General features: G+C 38.4%; 1 protein-coding gene across 1 annotated transcript; it reads left to right on the forward strand.

The window, feature by feature from the left end:
- Nucleotides 1–5,939: 5,939 nt before the first annotated feature.
- On the forward strand, nucleotides 5,940–10,556 carry LOC110970400 (cAMP-responsive element modulator-like). The gene is made up of 3 exons (XM_022220675.2): nucleotides 5,940–6,095; nucleotides 8,456–8,600; nucleotides 9,356–10,556. Exons 1-3 carry the CDS (start codon nucleotides 5,942–5,944, stop codon nucleotides 9,498–9,500), a joined length of 444 nt encoding a protein of 147 aa, XP_022076367.2. The 5' UTR covers nucleotides 5,940–5,941; the 3' UTR covers nucleotides 9,501–10,556.
- The last annotated feature ends 1,759 nt before the right edge of the window (nucleotides 10,557–12,315 follow it).

Consider the following 12,315-nt stretch of genomic DNA (forward strand, 5'->3'; position numbering starts at 1 on the left):
AATTCTAACAAGATAAAATGTCTTTGCTAGATATTCAGTTTTAAACAAAATGTACAAAATCTGTTATTGCCGAGTAGAATAAGACCAAACGCAAACGAATTGTAGTAAGAAGAACGCCCACATTACTATGGTATCGCCTAAAACTACGGAAACCCCTTAGGAATTGCGTATTAAAATTAAAACCATAGACAAGGTTATAATGTCTTGTATTACTTTGCTGATTAGAAAAGGTTCATGTGTAATTCTCGCATATATCTACAGTGAATTACTAAGCAGCTAAAGGTTTGTACGCCCTATGCTGTTTTACCTACTAAATTGAAATAAACTTGATGGCTGTGGGATTTTAAAATTAATTAATTAATGCATTTATTTTTACTTACTGTATTCAAAGCTTATGTTCTTAATGATCAATGCGATGTCTGCCTTTCATTTTTAAATCGAAGAGGTTGGGAGCCGATTAAATACAATAGCACCAAAAAATACGTAATGCAAATGATAACGTTCCTTGGTAGAGTAGAAAAAAAGCAACCAATCAGAATCGTCGAAAGAATTCTGCCAAATCAGTTCATCATTAACATAAGCTAAGGTTTATCTGATCTTCATTTGTGCTCATTTATACAAGAACTGCGTATTAGGACGTGAGTACATTGCCATTACAGTACAGCTTTTTTTTTAAACAAATAGGTTATTTAATTCTAACAAGCTAGTTAATGTTAAACGTAGACTACAGGGTGGGGAAGCAAAAATGTCCTGTCAGGCAAAAACAACTATAAATGGGTCTAACGTTTTTTATTCTTTGGAATTTTGAACTGATTTCTTGAAGAACACAAATTTAAAGTTTCCAGGACATGTTTATTCAATGTATCCTCCATCAGCCATGATGAAGGCCTCGATACAGGCTCTGAAAGAGGCACAGGCCCTCCTGGTATCCTCCTTGGGGTAGGCCTCCCATTCCCTGGAGAACGCAGCCTTAAGTAAATCCATATTGGCATGAGGGGTGGCATTAGTCCTCAACTCAGTGGCGCCCCATCAGAAAAAATCCAGGGGGTTTAGATCAAGTGAGCTGGGGACCAAATGCCTTTAGGCCAGAAGTTTGCCATATTCTACTCACAGAACATTTGGACCTTAATTGATGTGTGAGCAGGAGCCCCATCTTGCTGCCACACATAGTTGTTGTCAGGGTAGGTGGCCTTCAGCCAGGACAAAACGGTGTATCTCAGAACTTTGTAGTACACATCAGCCCCAATTTTCTGATCTGGCTTGAAGAAGTACGGGGGCATCTTACTGCCATCTGAGCCCAAGACTCCCAGGATCATCTGGAGATCTCTTGGTGCCCAAACTGGATTGTCTGGCATGCTGGATGCGGGGAATGTCCTTCTGATGGATTTGGGCATCCAGGAGATTACAAACCCTATTTGACTTTTGCTTGTTTCTTGCTCACTTCACAATGCACCAAGGTCTGACAAATACTAAAAAGATTGGTTAAAGGTAAGGAACTTTGATTTTAATTATTGTTTTGATTACCCTCACCGTTTGGGCAGGACATTCAAATTTGTCAATAGGACATTTTTGCTTCCCCACCCTGTAGCTTAGACAAAACAATAACGGTTGCTAAAATGTCAGTTAGCTATCAGCCAGCTTGATCAATTTCTACATTTTCTAAATAATATTTGCTTTATTTACATTTGGTATCAAGCTGTTAGTACTGTGTGTTTTAGTCAAACTGACCTACTCAGAAATTTGAGAGCAAACTTCCATTTCTTGACTTTCTCAGCAAAGGGACATATCCAAGACAAGTATTTGTAGTTAACTGTTTCCATTCACGGTTTCATCAATTGTATCTGAAACACTCCGTCTATATATATAACAAATTAACCCACCATGTTCAAATATTGGGGAAAAGACTCTAAAGTATTATTTATCACATAAATTTAACAGAGTCATTTAAATATTATGGATATAACTTCACAACATAATTTGAAATACATATTTTCCTGATTAAGTAGAATATTAAGATTAAAACCCTACAATTACTGAATATGCAAACTAACTGACTAATTTCATTTTTTAATTAATGTTAAGAAGCTGCACAATTATACATGGACATACTGATGCAGAATAGAGAATTGTCTCACAAACTCCAGGAACTGATAGGATCAAGCGCATATTTCAATAGTCAAGGAATGAAAGGACAAATGTCTGACAGATACTAGCAGGAGATGTGACCATGCAGATACTGTAGCAAAGAAGCAACTCCTGTTTAGTTTTATTACTGTGCCTGACATTGTTTTTCATCTCCACTGTTTAGGTTCACATTGAAGCCCTAATCTCCCTCTTACCACTGAAGTGAAATTAGAAAAAAACACCTCGACCGGTAGCTTAAGTCAGTGTCTGTCAGATTGCAACCATATGAAGACGACCACAAATTGTAACCAGGTGGAAGTGAGTCCAGCTTTCAAACTCGTGGTCACCAGGTCACCAGTCACTGCCAGTTCTGTAAGCACACCTCAACGCTCATTTAGCAACACTGTTTATCTAAACACTGCACTCTATCCAAACTGGCTGTGGCTGTATCTTCTTTTATGTCCATTTTTGTCTTTACCAACTCACTACCAACTCACACAGAGGCCTTGCTTGGTGTTCAAAAGTGTTACCAACCAGGTTAGATTTTTGTGTTTGTTCAGATTGTGCTAAATACTTTAGTATGCAAAGAGAACAGTTTTACAGTGCTTAGAAAATCAGACAAAAACAGTAGCCCCAAATTGACAGAAGCACTGAGTATAATGGTTCTGTCACAATACTGTGTATGGATTTGCCAGACACTGCTTTTTGCAAGGACTTTAGGCCCATCTTAAACCACTTTTAAGGGGTGTTTGCAATGGTTAGCTCAATCTATTCGTATTAACTAGTCCTTTTTACATTTTTACCCTCCTAGTTTGGTTTTCTCAGGGATATCCCATCATGTTCCCGATTCAGGGGACACAGAACCTGCCACCTACAGCCACGACCAGCAAACAAATACCTCAGCCTCAATCAAGAAGTAGTTTTCTGTCCTTCGGGAAGACACTCAGTCGCGTGTAGCACTATTATATGTCCCCATTCACAGGTAACACCTTATTTTTACAGGCTTATGTGTATTTTTGAAATATCACAACAAATACAGGCATTAAGCTGCATGGGGCCTATAGGTAATGATGCCTATTATTATTCATAACCAATCCAGATGTTGTGATAAATAACATCCCATTAAATGTACTATATGCAATCAAAACGAGATGAAAAGTGAATATTGCAGTAATCACTCTCAGGGTGGCTAAAAATCTGAATCATTTTGCCCCGTGTTATCATGATGTTTTTATCCAACTGTCTGGATTTTTTTCAAGGTGGTTCCTTCCAGTTCCTCCCAGAGTGGCCACAGATCTCACCATCTATCAACACGTACAATTTGCGAACACCAAGAACCCAGGAGAGTAAGGATTGTCTGTTTCCCCCAGAGGAGTATGTTAAGCCAACCCTGCTAGGTAGCCTCTGATTTCTGTATTTGAGCTACTGAATAATTAGGATGGGTAAAAAAAACAACAACAATAGTTACAAAAGTAGCCCACATAGAATCGGATTCTTGCAAAACTACACAAAAGGAAAAACAAGGTATAAATTGCTTGATTTTTTTGGTGGATATATTGTCTGATTTTGGCCTCACAGGTGCTTCATCAGGGAGGTATGTGAGTTCATTGAAGATTTTTTTGTTTGTTTAAAATGCCCCTTTAAGTAAACTGACAATTGATTAATTGATTAGTTGTCAACTTTTAAGCTGAACACTAATAGATTTCATAACCAATTAATTAGTTTGACTAATTTTTTAAGGAATAAAAATTAAATTCGGATTCCAGGTTCTGCGAGAAAGGCACTGACAGCACAGAACTCCACCAAAGGCTGCTCAGTCTTTGTATCATTTCTGACAGATGAAATCTTTTATAAAAAATGATGTTGCACTGAGCACAGGAGTGTGTTATGCACGTGTACATTATGTACGGATACTAAATCACATGACCTAAATATGTAGCGGGAGGAATTGATGGGACTCAGAAACACCCCCACAATTTAATCAATTGTTCCTTGTATCATTTGCAAAGGATAAGTCACAATAGATTTGTAGTAGCATCACAATCATGTGATCATCAGCAGGCAGCTGATGTAGTGTTCACTTGTCATAGTTACAGTGACACCGTGCCGCTATCTCGCAATGATACAGAAATCTTTAAGAAATCCGTGGATCGAGACTATTAGCCGCATCGCTGCCAAAATATAATCAGGTGGTCATTTCTGACCTTCCCTGAAAATTTCATTCAAATCCATTATTCCAATTATGAGTGACGTTGTGCACAGACAGACGGATTCACCGATTCACAGAAAGACAAACGTACGCCGATTGCCACATCACTCCGCTGCGTATAAAGTAAAAGTTTGAAGATTTTCTGGTTTCTTTCCCTTCCAAGACAGCTAACTGAAAATCTTTACCTTCCTAAGACCTGGCGTCCACATATGTGGACATATTTTCTTTTTTCAAAAGAGCGTATTGTTCATAATAATAATAAATAATTATTGCAATAATAATTACAATATTATATATAACAACAACAATAATAATAATAGCAATGTAATATAGATATAATAAAATAAAATATAACAAATGTAAAAATAAGATAGTAGATATTATCCGATTATGATATTTACTGATTACTCCTTATCCCAAATAACCAGAAGAAACCTAAAATTAAAGCCCAACCAAAGCTCAGGTCTGAGGATGTTAGAGTTGTGCACAAAACAAGATGTTTGGGGATGTCATTTTAGGGTTTGGAAAAAATGCATCAGCATTTTCATATTTTCATTTTCTGACATTCTATAGACCAAGCAATTACAGTAATGGATTTTTTCAAGAAAATAACCAACCAAAAAAAAAAAAAAATTCAGCCCTACTGTTTATACCAGTGCATATATTTGACAGCTGCATTAAGTGATTGCTATCACAAATTTACTACAACGTGCTGTTGTGTACGCAACTTATTGAATAATCATATAATGATACAAAATGTAATAGGGTACTGACAGTAAAGTAAACTCACAATGGCCATGTGGTACTTCAGGTAAACTACGGTAAAATATTAGTACATATACTTTAACTCTGCCTCGTAAGTGCATGACTTTTGCTTATTAGTCTAAAGAGATCTAAATGCTTTTTCCACCACTGACTTACTGCCTGGTCAAATGGTTGAGAAATTATTTTGCAAATTCCAGCGGTAAACATCAGGCGTCATTAAGCTTCCGTGATGAAACTTAAGTCCTTGATATACCTCTGTAGTGCCAGCAGAGGGAGCCAGCTCCTTTAGTTTTGGAATATGAAGGAAGTCATTCAGTGCTGTTGTGACAGAAGTTACACATTCATACCCACAATAACTTTATTCGTAACCTATAACAGGCTGTATTAGTAACCTGACTTTAATTTTTAGACGTTATTTGGATAAAGGTATTCACATAGTTTGACACCTGCTGCTTTCACATGCTGTAGGAGTTTTGTTCTGCTCTGAAAATGCAGGTTTCCGTTCCTCTCGTCACATGATACGGCATCTTTTTATTTACAATGGCTTTAACCAGAGGCACCATTTTGCTTAGTAATGTTGACGATATCAAGTGTTATTTCTGGGATGCAAAAAGGAAACATTAATTACCAAAAACTCGATTTGTACGTGTATATTCAAGTCCAAATAATCTCAGCCTCCACTGACAAGAAGCCGTATCCTTCAGAACAGAAGAAGAGCTTCAGTCTAGCTGCAAAAAATTCCCTTCCAAAGACAAACAGCAGAGCCCCTGACTCATAGCAGCACCGTGCTGGGGTTGGAGCAAACCATACTGTTGACATCAGGAGGCCAGTGATGTCATGGTGATGTCAATGCCTCTAATTGTAAATTGCACACACAGTCCCGCTGTTGGCTGTGGTAATATTTCACTGAGAGAGAAGACACTGGAGCAGGCAGTTTCTCTTGGAAAACCTGGGAGCAGATACAGTATGGCTGTAACTGGGGATGAGACAGAAACAGGTATGTCTCTTTTTCTGTCAGATCTAAAAGTATTTTGGTTTTTCTTTTTACATTGCTGTTCAGATCAAACATTAATTTAGAAATCTCTTAAGTGACAGTCAGTGATGAGTAAGAAAATTCAACCATTCAACTACTGCTGACATGGAAAAATTACAGTTGTTGTGAGACTGGCATTTTAGGGGTTACACAGTTGTTTATATTTTTTAAGGGATTTTTTCCCCAAACCAGCTGAGATAGCTTAATAATTTCAACAAACAACATCACAAGTGGGCTCCTTTTAAGGGATTTTTTCCCAAACCAGCTGAACTAGCTTAATAATTTCAACAAACAACATCACAAGTGGGCTCCTTTAAATAAGCAGCAAGTGATGAGTTAAAATGTTAGTCTCGTTTTCCACAGTCAGCTGCAATAAGCTTACTCCGGTAAGAAACATTTTCACAGGCTCTGCTTATCTCCTCTCTCTGTTCTCTCTGTTCTCTCTGTTCACTCTGTTCACACTCTCTCTCTCTCTCTCTCTCTCTCTCTCTCTCTCTCTCTCTCTCTCTCTCTCTCTCTCTCTCCCTCTCTCCCCTTCTCCCTCTCTCCATGAAATGCTTCAGTGCTCTGCCCACTCAGAGCACATAGCAGCAGTGGCTGACGTCACTGCTTTTCCTGGAACAGGCCCCCAGCAGCAACATGTTAATGTGAATCAGTGAATAAGATGTACGCTGACGTCAGCTGTCGGCCACACTGTCATTACATGCCGCTGCTTTTGCAGTTCCGCCGTATCGCAGAATTAATCAGCAACATATTATGATATGAAATACTGACACTGTGTAAGCAACAGAAGGAGAAGTAGATAAGAATGGCACCATCTCTCACTGTGGATTCATTTCTTTTGCAGTGTCACCCACCTGTTTGAAAACATTTTAAATCATGGACTTTAGATGAAAATATGTTGGGTTTAGTCACTCATGCTCTTTGATTATTTCTTATTGTTACTATAGCTTCAACAATATTCAACAGTGAGCAAGTGATGAAAAGAATTCAGATAAGTTGAATTTGCAGGAGCTTTTGATTGGGCTTGCTTGTTAAAGGATGTAAATAGTTACAGCATTATTTAGGCCGTGTTATAGCATGATGATTATATGATAGTGATGACCAGCCCATCACTAAAGTAAAACAGGATGCACCACACCACACTTGTACGCTCCCCTATTGTTACAGAGATTACTTATTTATACCCAGTCACTCTTGTGTAGCTCCTCAACCACCTGACAAAGAGTTCACACAATATACAGATAAATACATCCAAGATCTGTAAATTATAGCTTTAATCTGTGAAAAAAGTAATCACAGTTCAATTAACATAGCACTTTGCCTAAAGTATTTTTTATTTGTGTGTGTTTATGTGTGTGTCTATTTCAAATTACAAAACGTTATGCTAACATTTGCCTCATTTACAGACCTAATATTAGCCTAATTTACACTTTCAGATATTCTCTCAGACTATCTACACTATATGAATACTGCTAACTCTGCAACACACATTTCTCCACAGAGTTAAAATAGTTAATATGTATAATTGATAAATGAATCAATTAATCAGCTCATGACAAAATAATCTGAAATTATTTTGATGAATGATTACTTGTTTCAGTCACCTTTGAAGCATATATAGCGAAACATCATACACATCACCTGTGGCTCTGGGAAATTAGAACGCATGATTTTCTTGACAAAATGAGTAGCACATTCATAAAAAAACATTACTTATTTGATAATATAAATAAGAATTAGATGCATCTTGTATGCATAGCTGAGATAAAGTAAAATGTACCTTTGCAAATAATTTGCAGTAAAGTTTAATATATTTAATTTGACCCTGAAAACTGGGATTTTTGTCAGATATGTTACAGCTTATAACCATAAAACTTTCTTGTTTACATCATTGAGTTGTAACTCACAAAGATTTTTGTTTAATTGTGTAACTAGGTGAATTAAGCTTCAGTAAAAAAAACAAAAACAAACTGGACATCTGCTGTTGATTCCTGCAGATGTTTCATCTCTCATCAAAAAGGCTTCTTTAGCTTTAACTGGCGGATGGGGAGTTTCAGATATGTACTGTAACCCCAGACACTCATGGCTTATGCTCTATGAATTATGTTTCACATGCCTCAAGGTATGAAACGTCTTCAAGAACCACGAGAAGTCCTCGAAGGATTAACACGGCGTGCATGACTGAGAATCTACACAGGCAACCCCATGGATTAAATCACTTGAACCTTATTAATCTATTCTTAAGGTTGCGTATGAAGTCCTGTCAAATAACTGCTGAAACCCACTCCAAGAATTTGACACGCAGTTTTGTGTCTCTTCAGGCTCTACAGGTGGTTTGGCGAGCTGCCAGCTGCGTAACCCCCCCTCCGGCGTCCCCCAGTATTCAGCAGGAGTCAGTGCTCACAGCTCCCAGAAACCTGTAGAAGAAGCCTTACAGAAGAGGGAGCTCCGCTTAATGAAGAACAGGTAGAGAGGAGCGGTTATTTTCACGAAACTGGACATCGTAGCCTGGGCGATAAAGCAGTCATATTGATCTAATCAGCCAATATTACCTTATTGCTATATCGGTATTAGCATAAAAAAATCCAATGATGGGCCAGGCTCCACTGGATATATTCACTGTCTATCCATGGATGGCATCTTTAACCCTCTCCCTGCTGTGCCAGCTGTGTAATATGCAAACATCTCAATGACAATAAGTCCATGTAATGATAAGATTCAAAGCCTATAATCAGCCCAGGGTGGTTATCTAATAATTCTTAGGTTGTATGCCTGTTATCCACTCTGTAATGTATGTTTGGAGTGAGGAGTGAACAGGCTCAGATCACCAAGGGTCAGGACTTTGCATATGTATAAATATGCCCTTTGACATGCTTTTTTTTTTTTTGCTGTGTGTAGAGGCTTTTAGATACCTTTGTGTCCCTCCTAGCTCTGAGTTCTACTTTTCTTAGCTGTGTTCTTCATGTTTTTTGTCTATCCACATGATCTTGCCTGCTCTGTACAACATCCTCCTCCTTTAGTTGACTCTATAATGTGAGGCCCTGAAGGTAGCTGTTGGTAGCGTCTTCATAATCATGTTAACATTCTGTGCCCACATGAAAAATCCGTTTTGTAATATTTTTTTGTGATTCATAGGTGCAATAAGTTTTCTCTTAAATCTGGGAGCGAAGCCAAGGTGTTCCGGCTTCTTTTCTCTCTGTAACTGTTGTTGTTCCTTCCAGGGAAGCTGCCCGGGAGTGTCGACGAAAGAAGAAGGAGTATGTCAGATGCCTCGAACAACGAGTGGCTGTGCTCGAAAATCAAAACAAGTCTCTGATGGAGGAGCTGAGAGCCTTAAAGGACATCTATCGCCACAAAGTCGAGTGATTCGTCCGAGCAGACGAGAAACCTGGATTGTGTGGACTGTGCCGGTCTGTTTCTGTGGTGTGTCTTGAGGACTCTGCTTTTACATAAACACACACTCACACAAAACACTCCCTGTCCTTGCTATTAAATGTGTTTACACGATGATGTCAATGTTTCAGGCTCAGAATTATCCAGGCACCACCAGCAAAAACAACCTTGTTTCAGGTCAGAGTTATCAGTGAGCTCTATGAGGAACTATTGGCCCAGACAGACTTCCAGAGCAAGAAGGAAGAAATATGTGTGGACACCTGCAGACTCACCACGCCTTACAGGAGACTGAGAACCAGAAGCTGCAGGACCAGGTGCTGAGGTTAAACTAACAAAAGAAAGATCTCTCACTTATGCCTATGCTGCCATCACTTTAACTGCACTGCATTTTACATTCCTTGTAATCCACTTTCAGGATTTGGCTCTTTTAGAACACTGTATTAAGTGATAGTGTTTGTGATGGTATGGAGGTTTGTTCAGGGAAAATGCTGCCAGAAGCCAAATGTTCAATCACAAGGGCATCACATAGTTTGTGTTTGATTTTTAATTCACTTCACAAATCCTAATGCAAACATACTCCAGGGGCTCATTAGTCTGATTCATCCTTCATGTTTAATGCAGAGGCCTGTCAGGATGTGTTGTGCATCAGTGTCTGCTTCAAACAGTGGCGTTTTTTTGTTTTGTTTTTGCCCTATTTCTCTATAGTTTTGAGCTACTGCCACACAATTGATTGTATATTTAGTTAACAAAGACACGTTTGTGGAGATGGTGGAAATGAACTTCCTGTTAGGTTTACTTTTTGTGTGTGTGTGCTTTATATCCGTATATATGGATGCATTAAGAGTTTTATTGATGTGTCATTTGTTTTGATGGCAAATTTGTTTGCTAAAATCCACCTATTTCACTTACAGTTGGTATTTTATTTCTGTGACACTTCAGCTGTTGTCTTGTTATGGTCACACCAAATTTGAAGTTTCCTTAATATTTTTCAAATGTTTTTGCTTCAATAAAGTTCTTGTTCCAACTCTGTGTGCTGTTCTGCCACACAGTGAATGCCAGTCTTCTATGACTAACATATGTTACAGTTGGTGTTTGGTGTAAGCACAGAGGGGAAAATAAGGAGAAAGACGTCAGAGCATTTATGTGTTGAAGCTTCATTATGAGTATTTGATAGAGCTTTTATCGGTCTCAACCTTGGGTTTCTGCACGGAACATGATATGCTGTCCGTCTACGGACGACTCGACTTTATTGCTGGTGACTGTCACCAACAAAGCGAAACCATTTATCTTCTCTCATATCTTTTGCTGGTTTCTGCAGATGATAGTCTCCAGAACATACTGAAAGAAATTAAATTATAATGAGTAACTGAACATATTGTCCTTAAACTATAAACAGTTTAACCTAGATATGCTAAGAGGAAGGAAAGATTGGCCTTTTTTGTTTTTTGTTTTTGTAGTCATGACAGTTCCTTGCTTACTAGGTACAAAATTTGTTCCTGTCTGAAATGAACCTGTTTCCAAAAGGGAATAAGTGTGATCCCGCTTTGATAAGAATGACCGCAAAACAAAAAAACAAACAAAAAAAGCTAAATAGCAATGATTGGAAGTTTTCTGCTGGAATGCAGTGTGTCTGTGTCACTCCTATGTGCAGTTTGGGGTAGAGACATGGAAGCAAAACAACAGCGGAAAGAATCCAATACCTCTGAGACTTGTCTTGCACCTGGGCCTATTGTGAAACCTTATTCCTGTCCAGTCTATAACAAAACACAGGCAACTTCCACCCTGGTACAGACAAAACTACACTGAGGAATGCAGCGGTTGGGAACAGGAAATAAGCTTAGTTTGAGGTTCAATGATACATTTGTTAGCATGGACTACATAAGAATTTAATCACTGCTACACCAGAGGAACCAGATGAGATAGTTTCCATTGATGCATCATAGGTTTATAGGAATTTAAAGATGCCATTGTTCTTAATAAAGTTACTGATCATCAGAAAAATGCTTTCACATGTTACACCCATACAGCTTACTCGTTAGTTTGTGATCTTCCATCTGTTTTTCATCCCTCCTATTGTGGGTCACAGGTGGACTAAAGTCTAACCCAGTAGACACTAGGTGAAAGGCAGAACCAGTTTGGGATATTGGTATGCTTAATTTGAAACAACTACTTCTATAAAGCTTTAAGATAAATCTCAAAATGAGAAGAGAGTGTACCCCTCGTGTGGAAGGTGCAGGAACATCTTTCAGATCACTCAACACAGCCTACAATGTGTGTTTTCAAAATGTAGTGCAGCTGCAGCACCAGCAGGCTACACTGCAGCACCACACCCGACACTTCAACCAACATAATCACTCAGAAAGCCCGTCTGTTTCCTCATACTGTACATCCCTCTGTCTTTGGCACCAGATATAGCCTGAGGCGTCAGATACAGTCATATTGTCTTGCATTTCAAAGTGACATCTTAATGGACTGAGCGTTTCCTCAGGAGTCCACTTTGTTTACATTAATTTCTACAAATCCCACCTAATCCCACCGAGAGATTTAGTATAAGAAGTCATTTTTACTCTGTACACAGGCAGAGCAAAGCCCTTATGGATTTGACAGTCATAAGTCAAGATCAAACAATTAACTAACAAACACATATACGGGTAAGAAAGTTATGGTAGGAGTCCATGTTTGTGTTCATAACATCATAAGCAGAGACACAGGCGAGCTCATCCACCTGCCTCAGCATTAATAAGTATAAGTTGTTATATACTCTTTGTTTATTCCACTTAATAAGTAA

This window comes from Acanthochromis polyacanthus, chromosome 20 (assembly GCF_021347895.1).
Source record: "Acanthochromis polyacanthus isolate Apoly-LR-REF ecotype Palm Island chromosome 20, KAUST_Apoly_ChrSc, whole genome shotgun sequence".
Lineage (NCBI taxonomy): Eukaryota > Metazoa > Chordata > Actinopteri > Pomacentridae > Acanthochromis > Acanthochromis polyacanthus.

Excerpts from the sequence above, each read along its gene's own strand:
- LOC110970400 (XM_022220675.2), top strand. The coding sequence starts at position 5,942 with ATGTCAATGCCTCTAATTGTAAATTGCACACACAGTCCCGCTGTTGGC. Across the intron at positions 6,096-8,455 it reads TGGGGATGAGACAGAAACAG|GCTCTACAGGTGGTTTGGCG; the intron begins GTATGTCTCTTT and ends GTGTCTCTTCAG. Across the intron at positions 8,601-9,355 it reads CTCCGCTTAATGAAGAACAG|GGAAGCTGCCCGGGAGTGTC; the intron begins GTAGAGAGGAGC and ends TGTTCCTTCCAG.